Below are 19995 nucleotides of genomic sequence, written 5' to 3' on the forward strand. Positions count from 1 at the left end.
AGTGGAAGCCTAGGCGCTGTCGCTAGGCAGTGCTGTGTGACGGTGGAGGCACACTACTGTCTGACCTGGACCTGACGGTGCTGAGACCTGGCCGACCCCTGTGCTGCTGAGTAAGCTTTTCTCACTGCACACGGAGGCTCTTATCTGTTATTTCAAAAGGTTGCCCCAGGGATGAAAAGTTCTAACATAAACAGGAGCTCGGTAAATGCTACTTCCTCTCTTTCTTTTGGGTCTTCTTCTGGGCTCTGTTTGCCTAAAGGAGAAGCATGTCCTGTGTAGTGTGGAAAGGACAGTGATGCCCTGGTGGGCTGTCAGCAGAGACATAGCATGAGCATACCTCTCACTCATTCTACCAATCAAGTTTAAGTAGATGTGTAAGTTGATTGCTTATTACACTGATTACCCTTGCAACTAAAACACCTTTATGATTAAAGGTGACCAGTGATCTGTTTACAACCAGGGTTGACCAATTCCTCTTTATAGGGCTATGCATGTAATTTCATGCGTAAGAAAATTCAAGTGCAAAAATATTTTCTGGGGCGGCGCCTGTGGCTCAAGGAGTAGGGTGCCGGTCCCATATGCTGGAGGTGGTGGGTTCAAATCCAGCCCTGGCCAAAAACCACAAAAAAAAAAAAAAAAAAAAATTTTCTGAAAAGTGGTTTGAAATCTGTTATCCTTCTTTTAGAGGTGGCATCAGAGTGAGTATGCTTTAGCATGTTGTAAGAGGTGCATTTGAATATATACAGACTGCAAGGAATACCTTATTTTGGAAGTTTTGAAAGACTTTAAAAATCACAATAGACTACACGAATTCTTTAGAGAAATTGTCTTAATAATGGATAAATATAGTTTGGGAAATGTCTTAGATTCAAGTGATTCATGTTCTTTATAATATAATCTTTCTTCTTCCCAGGTGGGTCCAGGTAGCTTGGTTTTTCACTGTGCCTTAAAAGTCACTGTATCCTGTTTTGTCACAGGTCAGGGAGGAATCTTGCATCTTCAGGCTTTGAGTGAGCACAGTACAAGAGCAAAGAGTTCACAGCACCATTTCTCTTCCCTCATGATTTATATCACATGTAGTGGTTATTCATTTGTCCCAGAAGAAGAGATGGTGGGTGGCTCCCCAAAGTGAAATTCTTTGGGTTATTGATGTTAACTTGTTTAATATTTAAGTTTTGTGGAGCATAATGACAAAGTTATTCCTGTTAACTGCCATGCTAAGTTTATAAAGTAGAAGAGAAAAATATGTCTATAAGACAGTCTTCTAGTTTTAGAAATGTCACTTTTTTTGGAGGTTTCCTCTGGTGTAATTTCCCTTAATCTTCTGCCAAAAAGATGATTTGGGAGGAAAGTAGAACCCATTAAAGAAACATTGATGTAAAAAGTTCAGTAGAAATAGGCTGTCTTTGAGCAGAGAAGTGAGGCCAAAGATGTTCTCTATAAAGGAAAAGAAACTATAAATCCTGTACTATTGATTTTAGAATTTTCTTGCTCCAGGGAATGCATTAGTTTGTGACACTGTGTTAATTGATTCAAATGCATGCACATATACCACCCTTAGGTTTACCCCTTCTTACCTCACTCTGGAAAAGGCAGAAAGCACTGTACACATGGGTTGGTTTTTTTGGTTTGTTTTTGTTTTTAAAATAATCTGCTGAAGGGAACACCTAGGCAGGATCTAGTACAAAGGGGAGACCCGATAATACTGAACTGCATCTGACTCTGTTTGGGGCTTAGACCCTAGAAGAGATGTCAGACTCTCCTATTTCTAAGGGGGAGAGCCAGTTGGAAGCCAGGTTGTCATTCTTCATAGGCTGTGCTTTCAATTTCATTTGAAATCAAGAAAATAGTGTTGCGAAGACTGAGTCTCCTCTGCCTTAGCTGGTGCTGGGGGTGGACTGGGAGAGGCCGGCAGGGAGCGCCCTGGCTTTTGTGTCAGCAACACCTCCTCTTCAGTGACAGCCCGGAGTAAGCATTAATGCTTCTGCCCTCGAGGTGAGGTTTGGTAAGAAAATTAACTTACAATCAGAGGGAGATCTGCCAGGGCTAAAGGCTAATTCTCTAGCTGATATTTTTCCCGTCTGCCTAACTGAAAGATTTGAAGTAGAAACGGTGGTCTTTCCTATGTGTGAAAAGTGTTCCTGGTCACTGATGTGTTTGACAAGATCTAGGACATTAGTATATTACAGTGCAGTTGGTTAGAAATTCTTTCCCTTAGTTTTTGTATTAGGGATTCATTCTTAACACCTTAGAATTGGGGTGGATGTCTCCAAAGTCCTTTTCATTTCCCAAGCCCTAAATCTCTGATTTCTGGATGAGCAGGAATTGTGTCAAATGTGTAGGATATTATATTTCCCAGAATATCCAGCTGTGTCATCAGCTGGGAAAGGTGGATAAAGAGGTATTTTAACCCGATGAGATCTCAGAACCAATTTCTCTCCTGTGGAGGACCACCACACCATTCCCTCTGCCTTGTTAGCAAGCTTAGAGTATCTAACTATTGTTGAGAAAGCAGGTTATCAAAAATGACATAACTAACCCCAAAATGTTAAACATGATGTTTTGTTTCAGGATGATGAAATTAACCAGCAGAGCCAGTTGGCTGAAAAGCTAAAGCAACAGATGTTGGATCAGGATGAGGTAAAGAGTGCAATAAATTTTTTAAATAAAGGTTTAAAAATTATTATTACTCTTTGTTATTGATGTTTGTGGAACATAAAAGCTGATTTTCACTGAATTTAGAAAATTAAATGTCTGACTTTATAGAACTCTGGAAGTATTTTTTTTGTGTGTGTGTGTTTTATCCCTTTTTTTTTGCAGTTTTTGGCAGGGGCTGGGTTTGTACCCACCACCTCTGGCATATGGGGCCAGCGCCCTACTCCTTTGAGCCACAGGCACCCCCCCCCCTTTTCTTTTTGAGACAAAGTCTTAACTCTGTTGCTCAGGCTTAGAGTGCTGTTAGCCCAGCTCACAGCAACCTCAAACTCTGGGGTTCAAGCGATCCTCCTGCCTCAGCCTCCCAAGTAGCTAGAACTGCAGGCTCCCACCACAATATCTGACTAATTTTTCTGTTTTTAGTACAGACAGAGTTCTCACTCTTGCTCTGGCTGGTCTCGAACTTCTGAGCTCAAGCGATTTTCCTGCCTCAGCTTCCCAGAGGGCTAGGATTACAGGCAAATCCCTGAGCCACCACTGGGCCCAGCCAGAGCTCTGCCTTTTTGAGAGTGAGTAGCCAGTTGCTACACTTGTCCTGGAAGAACAGAGACCTTTGGCTTGGTAGTTGGAAAGGATGATTCAGTGTCCTCATGTCCAGTACTCCTGTGTCCTGCTGTTTTAGCCTATTTCAGTTTTGCAAATCAGTAGACTCAGGTCGTTGCTACAGACCGTGTTCTTCTGCTGTCCGGAAGGGAAACAAAATCAAAAGTAGAAGATAGAAGAGGGAAAGTAAAGAGAAGAGGGGCCCCAGTGCTGTGTTAGCATATATGTGATACACTAAAAAGGGGACAAATTCAGCCTCTCCTCAAAGGCATTCGGTTTGCCAGTAAATGTTTTTATTACGCCTTTTTTTTTGCCAAGTGTTCTACAAATAGGAACCTAAGCAAAGAACAGTCAACCAATCTATCAAACATAGATGATTGGTAATTCCCTTGCTGAGAACCACCTAAGTCCTGTTCCCTTTTGTGCTTTAAGTTGCTTTCTGCTTTGTTGCTAAATGCTATGGATTGGGTCCCATGATGCAGTGACAGCAGGTGGCTTGGCTTTGTGTCCTCTTCCTGCAATCCTGGAACAGGACTGTGTAACCATTTTCTTCTCTTCCTCTTTCTTCCTCGTCACCTCTTCTGCCCAAACACTTCCCTCAGTAAGGAGATAATCTATTCCTCTGCAATGAGATGAGCCATATTGATTTCTGCCTTAGCTACAGTTGAGGCTTTCCATTTGCTTAGTGTTTTCTGCCCTCCACCTCCCAGTCTACCCCATTGCTTCCCCTGCATTGGTACTACTGCCCATGACAAGCTTTTCTTTTTCTTGCTGTTAAAACTCTATAATACTTTTTTTCTACATTATCAAGGCAATATCTATTGATTGTAGGAAAGTCTGAAAATGCAATAGAAACAAAGATAATGAAAGCATGCACAAGCCCAGGCATTCACTTTTAACCTGTTTATAACGAAAATCTCAATAATATTAAAAAGGCTGTGTTAAGTATTATGTGTATTATAGCCTTTGCAAATGATTCCCCCATCTTTTGCTTAATGTGTGGAATAGCCAACCAGTTATAAAGTACAGAGCTTTTTGATTTGTAATTCACACTTTGTGTTATGCCTGTACAGCTCTAAATTAAACAAATGAACAAATAAACCCCCCAGATTTTTGAAATAAGAACTTGTCTTTTTTTTTTTTTTTATTTAATATCTGGACCATACAGTGGGGTTTTCTGTTATCCTGAACTTTTACAACTTGTTTTCTTGGTTTTGAAATACTTTTATTTTGGATAGAGCACAGAACATAATATTTGAACATTGCATTCACACATTCCCTGCCATCTCATTTCCCCAGCTTTTAGCTTCTACGAGAAGAGACTATGAGAAGATACAGGAGGAGCTGACACGTCTCCAGATTGAAAATGAAGCAGCCAAAGATGAGGTGAAAGAAGTTCTTCAGGCCCTTGAGGAGTTGGCTGTCAATTATGACCAGAAGTCACAGGAAGTGGAGGATAAGACCAGAGCCAATGAGCAGCTGACAGATGAGCTGGCCCAGAAAACGGTTGGAGCATTGATGTCTTGGGGGTGGGACTTCCTTGGCTGCCATTCCTGTACCTATATTGCTGTTTGTTGATACTGTGTAGGAGGGTTCCTCATTGGAGGGACCTCAGAGAGAATGAATTTAAGTCTAATTCTAAAAATAAACTTAAATTCATTCTCTGCGGTCCCTCCAAAAACTCAAATACTTTTGTACACACATCTTAGAATTGCATATCACAACTATTTTATATCAAGAGAATTTATAACATTAGCATGGATGCTTTGTAGGAATAGTTAAAAGCATTCAGACTTTGGAGTCAGAAAAATCCTAGTTACAATTTTAAAAAATTTTTTTTAGTTTCAAAATATTATGGGGGTACAAGTGTTTTGATTACATGGGTCACTTTTGTGATGCTTGAGTCAGGGGTACAAGTGTGCCCATCACCCAGATAGTGTTCATTGTCTAGTTACAAATTTGACTTATGACACTTAGGCCTCAGTTAGGATATTTAAACGTTTCCAGTCTTAATTTTCTTATCTATAAAGGGATAATAGAATGCCCCTTGCAGGGTGTAAAGATTAGTGACAGTGTATGTAAAGCACTCAGCATAGACCTGTGCACACGCTACAGTATCTAGAAACCAATCTCAGTGTGTTGCTATTAATAGGCAAGAGCAGGGGACCCATAGAAGGTATGGGCTTCACTCTTTTTTTTAATACCTCCGTTAATGAAATCTACTCCCTCCCCTCAGCTTCTTGTCCTGTTACCTTCAGGAGCCTGGGACTAAGCTGTGCCTGTTTATTTGTAAGCCATTGCTTCCGTCTGCACATTTTCTTCTTGCCAGCTTCTCCAAATGAAAGGCGTTGTGGGTTCTGCACAGTGTGCTGGGGGCAGCAGGGCCAGTGAGCATTTGGCACAGTGGCTGGTGGTGGGATGTGCCCTTTTTTTGTTTGGAAAGTGGGTGGTGGAGAGACTGAGTGGCTGTAACCTGCTGCCCTTGGCACCTCTGCCCAGTGGCCTGGTGTCCTGGGATTGTGCCCAGCCTGCTTTGTGGAAAACATCAAGTCCTCCGGAGAGGAAGAAGCAGCAGATGGTGCAGGAAAGTGCTAATCTGCTGCCCGCGGAGCTGATAGGAAATGCTGCTCACTCCATACATTCGGCAGCACGGAGGAAGACTTTTCTAATGGTTTCCCAAGATGGGGACTCCTGCTTCTGTGGATTTTAAAAATAAGATGAAATAAGTGGTTGGCAATGCCAAACAAAACAAACTCATTCAGAATTTACTTAGGAAAGGGGGAGATTGAGCTTTTCTCTGTTTAGTGTTTTCTACAGAATTCTCCCAATTAGTCCTAGGATTGTTTGCTTCTCAAAACAGTGTCACATTTTTCATATACAGTCCTTATTTTCCATTAAACTGAAGTTCTATTCGACTGGTTTAGAGTATTGTTTTTAGTCAGATCGTTAAAATAGCTGCATATGGAAGAATTGTATAGATGTCTGTGCATTAACCTCCACAGCTTCTTGCATAGGGCAGTTACTTGTTTGTCGGCTGACTTAATACCAAGACACCAAAAATTGGCTATTCTAGTTATAGGGAGAGTTAGTGAAGACGTGTATGTTTTGGCAGTTTGTTAAAGTTTCACAAGGCAGTAGAGCTTCTGCTACACATTAAGAATATATCTTCATTTGAACTTAACTAATTTTGAGAAAAGATGAATAATGTTTAATTCGTCTTCACTGTGAAAATTAGAAGACTTTTTTGAAGTGGTTTCTGTAAAGTTATTGATATTCCTCTGGACTGTGTATTCCAGTTCTGTCTATTTTTATGAACTTAGGTGGGAATATGGAAGTGGCCCAGGAGCAGATTTGTTTAGAAATAGAGGTGGGGAAATATGTTTAGACCCCAAAATAAAACAGGGTGGGCTGAAACAGCATCTGGTTAAGCAGGAAGATGTGACCAAATGTTCTAAACCGAAGGGCTCCTTTTTGGGGGACTTTATTTATTTTTGAGACAGAGTCTCACTTTGTCACCCTCAGTAGAGTGTCGTGGCAACACAGCTCACAGCAACCTCACACTCCTGGGCTTATGTGATCCTCTTGCCTCAGCCTCCTGAGTAGCTGGGACTATAGGCGCCTGTCACAACACCTGGCTATTTTTAGAAATGGGGGTCTTGCTCTTGGTCAGACTGGCCTCGAACTCCTAAGTTCAATGATCCATCCACCTTGGCCTCCCAGAGTGCTGGAATTACAGGTGTGAGCCACTGTGCCTGGCCCTGTTTTTAATTACTTATTTCACTGGCCTGGAAATTGTGTCATCTGTGTAGACATACAAGGTATTAGGTCATATGATAAAACTTGTCCCTGTGAAGTTCCTCTTCTTACCAAAGAATATGCAGGGCTATGCATTTTGCTTTAAGAGGATGTTTAACTTCTTATGTTGAAGGCAGGAGAATCGAGGAGAGAACTCCATCCCATGTGATGCTGCTATTCTTTGTAATGTGGCATGTATGAAACTGATGGGGAATCCTTTTTAATTTGTTGTTGAAATTTGTTTTTCAGACTACACTGACAACCACACAAAGAGAGCTAAGCCAGCTACAAGAGCTTAGCAACCACCAGAAAAAGAGGGCTACTGAGATCTTGAACTTGCTGTTGAAGGATCTGGGGGAGATAGGTGGAATTATTGGTACTAACGATGTGAAGACGGTAAGCCAGCCTTGTTTTATTGTCTCTACCGCCCTTATTGTGTCTGAGCAGGGGCTGTGTTTTTATTGTCGGAAGTATTCAATGCTTAGTACCATGCTTTGCATCCATCATGTGCCAGGTAGCATTTGAATGGTTAAAAAAGTACTGATGGAATGACTCAGTGATGAATGATTGTTGGGGTTAGGATGAGGAGAAAAAAATTTCAAATCTAGGGAATGTCTTCAGGTTTTGATTGGTCTTATGTAAATTGGTCTATTTTGCCAGTGTCACACGAGTTTGGAATTAGATCTCTTAAGTCATAGTTCTAGTCTCAGAATTGTTGTTTTTTTCTTTTCTATAAGAACCCAGTGGAGTGAAAATTCTCTAACCAGTCACTATGAATTAGAAAACCTTTCAGCTGAGACTAATAGGATTCTAACAGTAGCTTAAGAAATAAAACCACATTTAATTATTCACTACATAAGAATTCTAGAATCTTGCGATTCAGGGTGTGATCTACCTCCCTTTAGGAACTTATTGGACCTATATTCCCTTTGGCTTCCCCATAGACCTACAGAGTCTATTAACAAATTTAACAAAATTTGCATTTTAACAAAATTCTCTACGTGATTTTTATGCTTACTAAAGTTTGAGAAAGAAATTTTGGTTTGATGCAGTGGCTCAACAATGTCAAGGACTCAGGCCTTTTCTTTGTTTCCTTTTTATTGACCTCAGCCTACTTCCTTTTCATAGCCTTAAGATTTAGCCTCATGGTACAAAAATAGCTGCTATAGCACCAATCATTACGTCCTTACTCAGCCACACCCTAATGGACTGAAAGGGCTAACTCCTTTCATCTAGGAAGGAAACAGATCCTAGAAGTCCCCAGTAGATATACCTTCAGACTTCATTGATCAGAATTGGGGGGTCACATGACCACCCTAACTCCTGGGGGAAAGCAAAGGGGACTAGGAACATTGCTGTTAACTTAAACCAGTTTTGATTAATCCCCTGGGGTTATACAAATTGGTGCTTTGGATAGCAAGGAACTAAGAGAGGTAGGGAGAATATGAGTGGAATAAAACTATCCAGAAGCTAGGAACAGAGGGACAAGAGAGAATAAAAATGTTATTAGCCAAGAACAATTGATAATTTACTAAATTTAGAGAGGCCATTGTTGTCATTTAACTGAAAAGCAGGTGGAAACCTTTTTAAAAATTAGCTTTATTGAGTTATAATTTACATAATGTAAGCTACACATATTTCAGGTATGTTGGAAAGTTTTGTGTATATGCACACTCAAGAAACCATCCCCACCATTAAGACAATGAACACATCTATCACCCACAAAAGGGTCTGGGGCTGTCCCTAGTCTCTCTAGTCACTGTTTTGTTTCATTGGTCTAATCCTCAATTACCTGCCAATACCACAATGTTTTGATTATCACAGCTTTCTAGTAATGCAGCATCTTGTACAGAATAGTCATTGATAAATGCGTGCTGATTTTATCAATGCTTACCTTCCACCTCACACATCCCTAAAACCAAAGTCTTTGAAGTTAGCCAGTTTATCTTTAAAAGGCTGCATTCTACATCAGCGTGCTTAGTGGAAACACTCAGGTTGTGAGTTGGGATTGTTAAATTCTAGAAAATCACTTCCGGATTAGGTTTTGGTTTATATAGACTATTTCTGGAAAACACTGGAAGTCCTTTTTGGATGGTGGAAGAGGTCCTTGCTTAGAGCATATGACCACTTGTACACTTAACCATTCCTTCATGGAACTTCTGTTGTAAGTGAATATTTCACAAATTCTGTGAATGAATCTAATTTTAACACAGAATTCTCAGATATGATAGAGTTGATATTACTACACTTCACTTTGGTGATTTATATTTGAGAATTTAATTTTTTGAACCATGTTGATGTTGAGCAATCAAGTTTTGGTGTCGGGTGATTAAATGGCCTCAGTATGAAGAAGGCAGAATTGATTTACGGGACATTGGTGGCTGCTGCTGATAAGGGTAAAGAAAGAAGGTATTTTTATGCCTAAAATAGAGCTGATGAAAATGCTAATGAAATCAAGGAGTGTCTGTGTGCTTCAGCATTAAAAAAAGAGTCCTTACCTTTGGGAATCTGAAGTATGATTGAGATTATTTTTAAATACTCAGTTGCATGTTTTTGAGATTATTTTTGGATTCCAGACATTGGATGCCCTAGTTAATTTCATTGATAATTCTCACTTATAGATCATTTTATTCTTAATGAGTCTGCCTTTTTCCTTCTAATTATGATTTAATCTTCAGGGCAGTGAGAGCTGGCATTAAATAGTTGTACGACTTGGGACAGGTCACTACTTCTTTGGACTTCATTTTCCTATCTGTAAAATGACAAGATGAGTTTAGATAATCTCAAAGGTTGTCACTCAGAAATCATATGGTTTATTTGTTAGATTTATCATTATAGGACCAGATACTTTTCTTACTGGTCATGACTTTCAATTGATAATCATCATTCTTTTGGCATAGTAAAATGAGAGCAAGGAGATGTTTCAGTAATCTTGTATTTGTGTTCCTAAAATCCTATTTGGTTCCTACAAGGTCCCTCCTGATAGGTTTTAGGACGTGAGGAGAAAAGCATTTTGTTTAGTCAACAGTACAAGATGAGCACAGTAAATGACAAGTGAGCCCAGTGTACCTATGACACTGGGCTTGCCTTAAAACAAAGATTTCCAGGAATCTGTTGACTGAACAGAAAGTTGAGGTAGAGTAAGTGAAATGAATTGGACTGGCTGCCTAATTTTCTTTCAATCCTCACTGATTACTTTTAGTCCCATTCTGACTTTTAGGCCTTGTACTATGAACGCTCACTTTACTTACCTTCAGCGTGGCCTGGAAGTGGCAATATTTCTTGACTGTGCATAGCCACTCCATCTCTAGGAGGCCTGGGATCAGGGTGGGAGGACGACTCTTCGCCTGGAGACTGGGAGAGTGGCAGGCCGTAGCTTCTGTGTGATTTCACGGCAGTGCCTTTTCTACCAGATCAGTGCTGGTACTGAATCCCACGGGTCTTGTCGTCTGGCATGTACTTCTGGAGGCATTGTCAGCTTCTGGGAGAGTTATAAATAACATTTTTGCAGCATAGTCTGATTATTCTTAGATTATCCTTTTGGAAATAACAGTGCACTGGAATTACCAGAAACTTTTGAACATGAAATCAGTAAGTACCCAGACTCTGCAGTTGTGAGAAACCTCACGGCTGGAAACCATTTGTTTGGAGGATTGTTCTCTCCATCAGACACCAATTCCATATCTCCTTTTAGACTTCCTAGGACAACAGTAGGCTTCAGAAGTTTTGGTTCTGGTTTGGGACAAGAAATGTCCAGCTCTCACTCTGGAGGAGGCCCATCATTATATATGTATGTGTGTATATTGATAGATTTTCTTTTTAACTCTTCTCCAACTTATATGACATCTGGGTATAAAAAGCAAAAGTGTCCTACTTTAACAGACCTGGAAAAGAAAAGGGGTTTGTCCTCGTCTCAAGTTGCATGAGCTATTGGTTTTGCAGTGTTTTCCCACCAGGAACTGGTATAGGCTGTGAATTCCATATTGGGGAGATGGATGTTCCTTATTTTTCTACTAAAGCCGGATGACACATGAGATACACCTGGTCAGGCTTAGGGACGTGTTTCTCGTCCCTTTTCCCCATTGGACCAGTGCCAAAGACAGAACAAAACTGAATTTAAATATTACAGATTTTTCTCACCCCATCTCTGTGCCATTGGATTTAAAAGAAATGTGGGCAGTAGTGGTGTTGGCAGGCAAATCTTTCACGGGCAGAAGTATAACTGGCTTAGCAAGAACCTCCGTTAAGGTAGAGGCAGAAATTGATACTTGTAGATTTTCTTGCCATTAACTTAGATTCTGCATTGTGCTGACTGACATCGGAGTTGGGCGATAGGTGCCATTGAACTCTTAGGGGAACACTGACGCCAAGTTACAGGTACCTGGCCGGCACTATCTAGTGTACTCCATATTTGGCATCCAATGTCAGGGCTGATACCCGATTCCATTTTCTCAGCTCTTAAATGTTAGGTGAAAAAATAATTATACGATGAGTTAATGACAGCAGTAATGACAAAAGCAGGCATTTAGAGTGTACTGTGGGACATCTAAAAAATAGGGTGGGAAGCATTGTTCAGAACCCATAGAAGCCTGTGTTGGAGGGCTGGATTCTGGACCAGGCTCTTTGTTTTCTACTGAGGTGCTAGGCTGCCCTCTGGTGGTCAAACGGAATAGGCACACAGTTACTTGCACATTTGGTCAATTGCCCTACAAGATCATGTTTGCATTTCATTAAGAGACCTCCCATTTGATCCTGCAATCCCATTACAGGGCATCTACCCAGAAGGGAAAAAAATCCTTTTATCATAAGGACACCTGTACTAGACTGTTTATTGCAGCTCAATTTACAATCGCCAAAATGTGGAAACAGCCTAAGTGCCCACCAACCCAGGAATGGATTAACAAGCTGTGGTATATGTATACCATGGAATACTATTCAGCCATTAAAAAAAATGGAGACTTTACATCCTTCGTATTAACCTGGATGGAACTGGAAGACATTATTCTTAGTAAAACATCACAAGAATGGAGAAGCATGAATCCTATGCACTCAATTTTGATATGAGGACAATTAATGACAATTAAGGTCACAGTGGGGGTGGGGGAAGGGGAGAGCACAGAGAGGAAAAGAGGGAGGGGGTTGGGGCCTTGGTGTGTACCACACTTTTTGGGGGCAAGACATGATTGCAAGAGGGACTTTACCTAACAAATGCAATCAGTGTAACCTGGCTTATTGTACCCTCAATGAATCCCCAACAATAAAAAAAACAAAGAGTTTCTTTCTCAAGTATCTTGCTTCAATTTTTGTTTCCAATAGAGCTCTGAAATGCAGAAACTAAATAAAGATCATACAGGAATTCTGGCTGTTGCTGCTTCCTTCCAAAGGTGGTTTTAGACTGTTCTTCTCAGATGATCTTAAATAATTATCTAGATTACTGTGTGTTTGGAAAAGGCAGGCATGAAAAAGCAAGAAAAAATAGATTGGTAGCATTGAAAAGTCATGCAGGGACACCTTCATCAAGAAGGTCTTTGATAATGAATGGTACATTCATACTCATTGGACTTTCTATTTAATTGGGGACTATTAGAAACTCTTTTTTATTTTAATCCTTGCTTATAGAAACATTGAAGGCATTAGACTACTTTTGTGCCTAAACAAGCAGACTATAGAGAACATAAAGTTTTGGGGAGCGGGGAGATAGATTTTGCTCTCTCATGCAAGTTGGAGTGCAGTGGTATGATCATAGCTCACTGCAGCCTTGAACTCCAGGATTCAAGCAATCTGCCTTCCTCAGCCTTTTGAGTAGTTAGAAGTACAGGTATGCACTAGCATGCCAGCTAATTTTTTTTTAATTACTTTTTGTAGAGACAGAGTCTTGCTGTGTTGTTCAGGCTGGTCTCAAACTCCTGGCCTCAAGGACATAATTGAAATTTTGAGTTTTTTTTTTTATTACAAATTAATATGAAAGTACAGAAGTTGAGGTTTTCAATTCTAAGGTAAATTTCAAGTTGTAGTTGAGCCCTTCACCCGGGGGCATCCTGAGCACCCTCACATTGTGCAAATTAGATGAGATCCTGCCAATTTCACCCCCAGTTGGAGTTTTTATAGGGATTCAGGTTCACCTTTAAGAGCACGGGGCTTGCTATTACAGAAATGTGTTAAGACAGTAAATGGTATATGTCTTTGAGGTTATTTCCTTTTAAAATTTTTCAGGGTTTTCTTCATCTTCTTCTTCTTTCTTTTTCTTTTTTTTTGGAGACAGAGTCTCATTTTGTCACCCCTCAGTAGAGTGTCGTGGCATCATAGCCCACAGCAACCTCAAATTCTTGGGCTTAAGTGATTGTCTTTCCTCAGCCTCCCGAGTAGCTGGGACTACAGGTGCCCACCACAGTGCCCGGCTATTTTTTAGAGACAAACTCTTGGTCTTGCTCAGGTTGGTCTCTAGTTCCTGAGCTCAAGCAATCCACCTGCCTCAGTTTCCCAGGCATGAGCCACTGTGCCCAGCCAGTGTTTTTTCTTCTGATGTCATCTCTTTTATCTTAAAAGTCAAGTGTAATGCAAAATCTGGTTAACTGAGGATTATATTGAGTAGGGATTTTCAACAGAAAATTTCACCCAAGGTTTCATAGATTGTTGTTAGCTTGCCCTATGATCAGGACTCTTAACCAAAAATCCATGGACATCCTGTGGATCTGAGGATGGGTTTCGGGGGAATCCTGGACCTTCTGGATGTTAGAGGCCATGTTTGAGTGTGCTCCCTCCTGTGCTCAGCTGGCAGATGTGAATGGCGTCATTGAGGAGGAGTTCACCATGGCCCGGCTATACATCAGCAAGATGAAGTCAGAGGTCAAGTCCTTGGTCAACCGCAGCAAGCAGCTGGAGAGCGCCCAGATGGACTCCAGCAAGAAGATGAGTGCCAGTGAGCGGGAGCTGGCTGCCTGCCAGCTGCTCATCTCCCAGGTGGGCCTCTCCTCTCTCCCCACTGTACGCACTGCCCACGGCCTTGCTGGAGCAGAGCAGGGATGGCTGATGGACTTTGCTTTACATGAATGTGGCCTCCTCCAGGCAATGACAATGTAGGGTTATTCTTGAGGGTAGGTTTTGTTGTATGTCGTACTTAAATTCTCTTGAGTTCCTTCCCTTTTTAAAGGATATGTCGTATTTGTCCACCCATAGATGGGCAGATAGATAATGAATGGAATCTCTAATACTCCTATCTTAACATTTCTTTATCTTTTAATCTTTACCATAGGTCCAATTTAATTTGGGAAAACAAACTACCACTACCACTAGTGCTCGGGGCAGCAGTGGGTGGTGCGTATTGAGTGTTGACACTGTGTGCGGCATGGTGCTCAGCACTGCATTTTCTTACCCAATCTTTAGAAAGTCCTGGTAGGCAGGTTTTATTATAGCTTCTCTTTTTTGGATAGGAAACTGAGACTTAGATTAAATACATTGCCTAAACACATAAGCCGATCAATGGCTGGGACTCCAACCAAAGTGCAAGTCTTCAGGACTTGTCATACCCAAGAGTGCATCTCATTTGCTCAGTGGACAAGGCTACTTTTCTTCTCATTGGCATGGCATTTTCATTTTAGTAAGGTAGTTTCAGAAAACAGCAACCCAGTTCCTGGACTGTCACTGATCCCTGAGCTTGATATGCAGGACTGAGGTTTGTGAGAGTGGTCAGTGGCTCACTGCTCTATGCCAGGCCTTAGAATAGCCTGAGTCATTTGGGGGAAACAGATACCAGCTTGGATTGGTGTGCCAAATAATACTGGGAAGCAGACAAAAGCATACTTCATTCTGGCATGCTTTTAATCATAATATGTAATCATGGAAACCTCTCCAACCTCCTGTCTAAAAGGGATCCACAAGGGTCTATTTTGTAACCAACATAATAAACAAAAATGCATTGAAAAGATTATTCAGTGGACTAGTGAACTTGATATGTTCATACTTTATTGATAAAAGTATAACTTGAAAAAAAAAGTATAATTTGGTCAGTTTTGAAAAGTACCTTAGAAATCAAAACATAAAAATGTAGGTATACTTTGGTTCAGTAATTTCACTTACTGTATTTTTGTAATGAAAATGAAAAATTTTTACTTTGAATAGTGTAATCATTTCCTGATTAAAAATATTAAAAGCTTATGTAAAAGGTGTAGAGTAGAGTGTTATTTTATGTTACGATAAAATAAATTACCCAAATATCCATGGACAGACTAATAAGACAAAGATACAGGGAAGAAAATTATGTACCTCTTATAAAAATTTTATAAAACCTAGACATTTGGAAAGTATAATTAAATTAAATATAAGGTAAACTGAAAGTACTGAGTTATATCTCTGCTGTGCTTTGCGACTCTGTAAAATGTGCATTCGTGCAGATAAGCCCAGAGACCTAAGGGTGAAATAATAGATAAGGCTGAGTGGCTTATAGAGGAAATTTACACCACTTTTTCTGGATTTGCTTCACATCTTTATTTTTTATGTATATTGTTATCATTTATCAGGAGCCATTTTTATAATTTATGAATACTGAGAAGAAAAATGCTAAGCATTAGTGAACAGTGCACCTCGAATGTGCCTTCTAGATCACCTATGATACTGACAGCAAGGACTTTAAGCAGTTCTGACCTAACTCTTGGGGACTATGGCAAGGGTATAAATAGAGCCCTGTGGCCTGCAGCCCACTCTCCACTCTTCCTTTTCCAGCTGGCATTCCAGCTGCATGTCCGAGTCCCTTCTGTACCCATTGCAACTTGATGAAACTGATAGAACTGTGTTGACTATAAATCTATATAAATTGGGCTATGCCTGTGGCTCAAAGGAGTAGGGTGCCAGCCCCATATGCCGTAGGTGGTGGGTTCAAACCCAGCCCTGGCCAAAAACTGCAAAAAAAACCCCCCAAAAACAAAAACAAACAACTATATAAATTGATGAGGAAGAGGCAGTGCCGGCCATGTGTATGGCCATATGGCCATTGGAGTAGGGAGTTTCTAGGTCCCTAGTACTCAGTGTGGTCTAGAAGGGGATGTGGGTTCAGGTGGGCATGCTCCCTTGGTCTGCAAACCTTGCTCAGTGGAGGTAGGTACAGCCAGAGGAAGGCCCAGTGGGGCACACTAAAGCCGAGAGCCCAGGACTGGGACACCCATCACCTGGGTCTCAGAATAATACTGACTTTGGTGAATGGGATCAGAGTCAGGAATATTAGGATGTTTTAGGATTAAAGAATACCTGCGTTGGAAAATGCTTTCTACGTTATCAACAAGCACATTCTCCATTTATGTTATTTTGTATTCTGGTATAATTTATACAAAGCCAGAGATTCAATCATTATGTTCTGGGATTCAAAAGTACCAGAAACTTTGGCCCTTTGTTTTCCTATGTGATCAAGCAATCTGACAAAATATTTCCATCAAAAATGCTGTTGTCTTTGTTTACCCTCATCCTCTTCACCAACAGCTTATGTTTATAAAATGCCTTCTCCAACTGAGTCGTACTTTCTGCAGAAGTTATTTCATTAGATTAGAGCTCAGTCTCCAGGGTTTTTTAGCCTAAATATGAGCTCCCTAGATCTGGAGGGGGGGAGTGTTCTGCACATATTTTCCATCTGCCTGGAACTGCTCAGCTACAACCTCCCATTGCATTCATTTATTCCACTGATGTTTATTAAGCACCCATTCTCATGGGGAGTAGTCCTATTAGTAATATTTATTAAGCACTTGCCCTCACAGAGCTTGCACACACATACACAAACAAAAAATAGATAAGATAAATATAGAAGTTAGGTGCTGTAAGAAAATGCTGGGACCTGGCTGATAAGGAGCTGCTAGTCAGGACTGTGTGCACCTGCGTGTGTGTGTTTGCATGTGTGTGTGTGTGTGTGTGTGTGTGTGTAAGGGGAGGGGCAGTTTCCCAGGGAGAGGAAGATGTAAAATGCAGAGCCCCTGAGATGGGAACTGGAGTATGTAAGGGACAGAAAAAGAAAAGACCTAACATTTGAGTTATGAAGGTGGAATCCAGAGGTACGTGTTCAAAGACTAAGACCTTCAGCCCTAGACTATTCCAGCCCCTTCTCTCCAGCTTGCTCAGGCTTTGGTATCTTACATTAAGTGGATGGAAGGAGGGGTGCGGCTGGGGGCTGTGTCTTGGGGGAATGAGGCAGAGAAGCACAAGGAAGAAACAGAGGACTGTCTTGGTCCACGATTCTGAGTCCTCAGTAAATACGCAGCATTCACTCATGAGCTCCATCTCTGTTGCGTTTTCTCAGCTGCAGGCCTGGGTTGATTGCTTGCTAGTCGTTCACTCTTCTCTTTGCTCTATTTGCTTGTTTAAGCATGAAGCCAAGATCAAATCTCTCACGGACTACATGCAGAACATGGAACAGAAGAGGAGGCAGCTGGAAGAGTCCCAGGACTCGCTCAGTGAAGAGCTGGCCAAGCTCCGGGCCCAAGGTAAATAAATATTAAACCACCCTGCAGGTGTCAAACGCTCGACCTGGATCAGACAGTCTCTGGTTGGCTGGAGTCATGATGCTCAGTTTTGTCTGGTTTAAGTATTTTTAGGTCTGCAGAAAACAATAGCATAACTGGGGGAAAAAAGTTTTTTCTAGAAGACTGTCTCCATCCTGAATCTGCTGTTCTTTCCATTTTCCTGTAAGCCACTCCAAGCTCCCTGCCCTACCTCTGCCAAGGCCTATCTATCTGTTCCACTTGGTCATTTCTATCCTCATTGTCACTGTCCAGGTTAATTGAGGACTGTGGCTAAATCTACAGGGTAGCCCCACACCCCCCAGTCTGCTCTGGGCCAGCCACTGCTGTATCCCAGGGCAGACTGGGGTGAGGGTGGGGCCACTGCATCTGTAAAATTCAGATCCTCTTGCTGTCCAACCTATACCTGTCACCCTCCCGTGGCATTCCGTTGCTCTTAATGTAAAGTCTGAACTAATGCCAGGGTTTACGTGGTACTCTGCCCTTGAACAAGCTCTGCCCCTTGCCAGGCAGCCTCCTAACCCCTTTGCTTAGAGACAGACCTGACACATGGGAGGCACTTAATAAACATGAATAAATAGAGGCAGTAATTCAAGAGAGATGACTAGAAATGTAGAAGCTGGATCAGGATTATGAATCTGTGTGTTGGGTGGTGCCTGTGGCTCAAAGGGTGCCAGCCCCATAGACCGGAGGTGGTGGGTTCAAAAAAGAAAAAGAATGTGTGTGTTGTGTAGCATGAAACCAGAACACACATATAGTGGCTTGCAATGAAAATGGTTAGCATCCTTTTGGAAAGCAATGTGAAAATGTGTGTTACTAATAGTGACGTTTCTCCATACCTTTTAATCATCAGATCGCAAATGCTCACTGTAGAATTTTAGATTAAAAAAAAAAAAAAGCTACCTAAATGTCTAATAGTTAAATAAATAAACATGGTATGTTGTTTCATAGGATGTTTATTTTTTTACACTGGAGATGGACTAACTACGTGAAGGTGTATAGCAACTATAGATTAAAAACCAATAATACATAATTTTATCTTTGTTCTGGTTATAACTATTAAAAATGGATGCTTGTGTTCCTAGGAATTAATATTTAAAGTAAAAATGGTTGTGATAGGGTAGTAGGATTGGCGATGATGGCATCTGTTTTACTCCCTTTATTGTCCTTGTATAATTATTTTGCTCTGTAAATAGCATTTTATTTTAAATGCCAAGGCAAATTAAAAAAGAAAGAGAACATATCTACCCCACTATAACCTTGTAGCATTTTCTTTCTTTTCTTCTTTTTTTAAAAAACATTTTTTTAAATTGTATTAACAAATGAATGTTAGGAATAGAGTATGCCACCAAAAAGTGGAGATGGAAAATAACTTCCTCTTGTACATGGTTTCTGCAGTGAGGCCAATGAGTAGAAGTAAAGTAGAGGTGAGAAGACCTGAAGTAAAGTGAAACAGACCAGAGAGAAAGAATGAATCGCATGCCACTGTCTAAACCATTTTGCTCCCCCCACCTCCCCAGCTGGGGCTGCCCCAGGCACCTCTTGCTTGGGAGCGCATACCCCAGACAAGAGTACTATACGGCAGCCTGTCCCAGTGTCACGTTGTATTTCCGTGTCCCTTGTTCTCATCCTTAGAGTATGTTTACCTGCTCCAGATGCTTAGAGAATAAACAGCTCCCCTCTGGGAGGTTATCAGCTCCTCCTGGCATTCACAGAGGGCTCACAGTCTGCCAGCATGCTTGGCCTCAGGGTGCTCACAGAGGCCAGGTGGGAGGCTACTGCTCCCTGGTGTGAGGAGGCACAGAGCCAGGACACAGAGCCAGGACACAGCTTCCAGATGGGCTCCTTTCCCCTACAGTCACCTCTCCCCGACAAGGACTCCAGTCCCATGAAGTAGGTCCTCGAGAGAGGTCAGCTCACTTTAGCCAGAAGTCCTGTGTCGGGAGGCCTAGTCCCGTGTGCCAAGGTTGTAATTGGTGATGTAAGATGATGTTTCACTGTTGCATTTTTCTTGTTTCTTAATTTTTGCTTTTGGGTGTTGGTCCTGCCAATTAAATCTTAATTCATCATTTAAAATTAAAAACAGAAAAAATGCATGAAGTCAGCTTCCAAGACAAGGAGAAGGAGCACCTGACACGGCTGCAGGACGCTGAGGAGATGAAGGTGTGTGCGGCCGTCCTGTTCCTCGCTCTCAGGGTGCCGCTGATGCTCGTGGATGGAAAATCTGTCCTTCACGTCTGTGCCTGGCAGTAGAGGAGGGAGCAGAAGGGTCCCCTGCTGGGCCTTCAGCTCTAATCTCAGAGTGTGGCACAGAACCCCCCCCCCCAACAGATGTCCCCAGGATGGTGGGTGTGGCATTAACACCTTTGTCCTCCCCCTCCTGATAAGGATGAACAGGACAGCCTACCCCCAATCATTGCATGGGCCACATTCCTGAGGTTAACTT

General features: G+C 41.5%; 1 protein-coding gene across 1 annotated transcript in view; it reads left to right on the forward strand.

The window, feature by feature from the left end:
* KIF5C (kinesin family member 5C) overlaps positions 1 to 19995 on the forward strand; it is a 167219-nt gene that overhangs the window by 118205 nt on the left and 29019 nt on the right. The window contains exons 13-18 of the mRNA XM_053597333.1: positions 2572 to 2640; positions 4558 to 4764; positions 7303 to 7449; positions 13825 to 14013; positions 17396 to 17513; positions 19636 to 19712. Of these exons, the coding sequence (XP_053453308.1) occupies positions 2572 to 2640; positions 4558 to 4764; positions 7303 to 7449; positions 13825 to 14013; positions 17396 to 17513; positions 19636 to 19712 (807 nt within the window). The remainder of the gene's footprint in view (positions 1 to 2571; positions 2641 to 4557; positions 4765 to 7302; positions 7450 to 13824; positions 14014 to 17395; positions 17514 to 19635; positions 19713 to 19995) is intronic.

This window comes from Nycticebus coucang, chromosome 7, assembly GCF_027406575.1.
Source record: "Nycticebus coucang isolate mNycCou1 chromosome 7, mNycCou1.pri, whole genome shotgun sequence".
Taxonomy (NCBI): domain Eukaryota; kingdom Metazoa; phylum Chordata; class Mammalia; order Primates; family Lorisidae; genus Nycticebus; species Nycticebus coucang.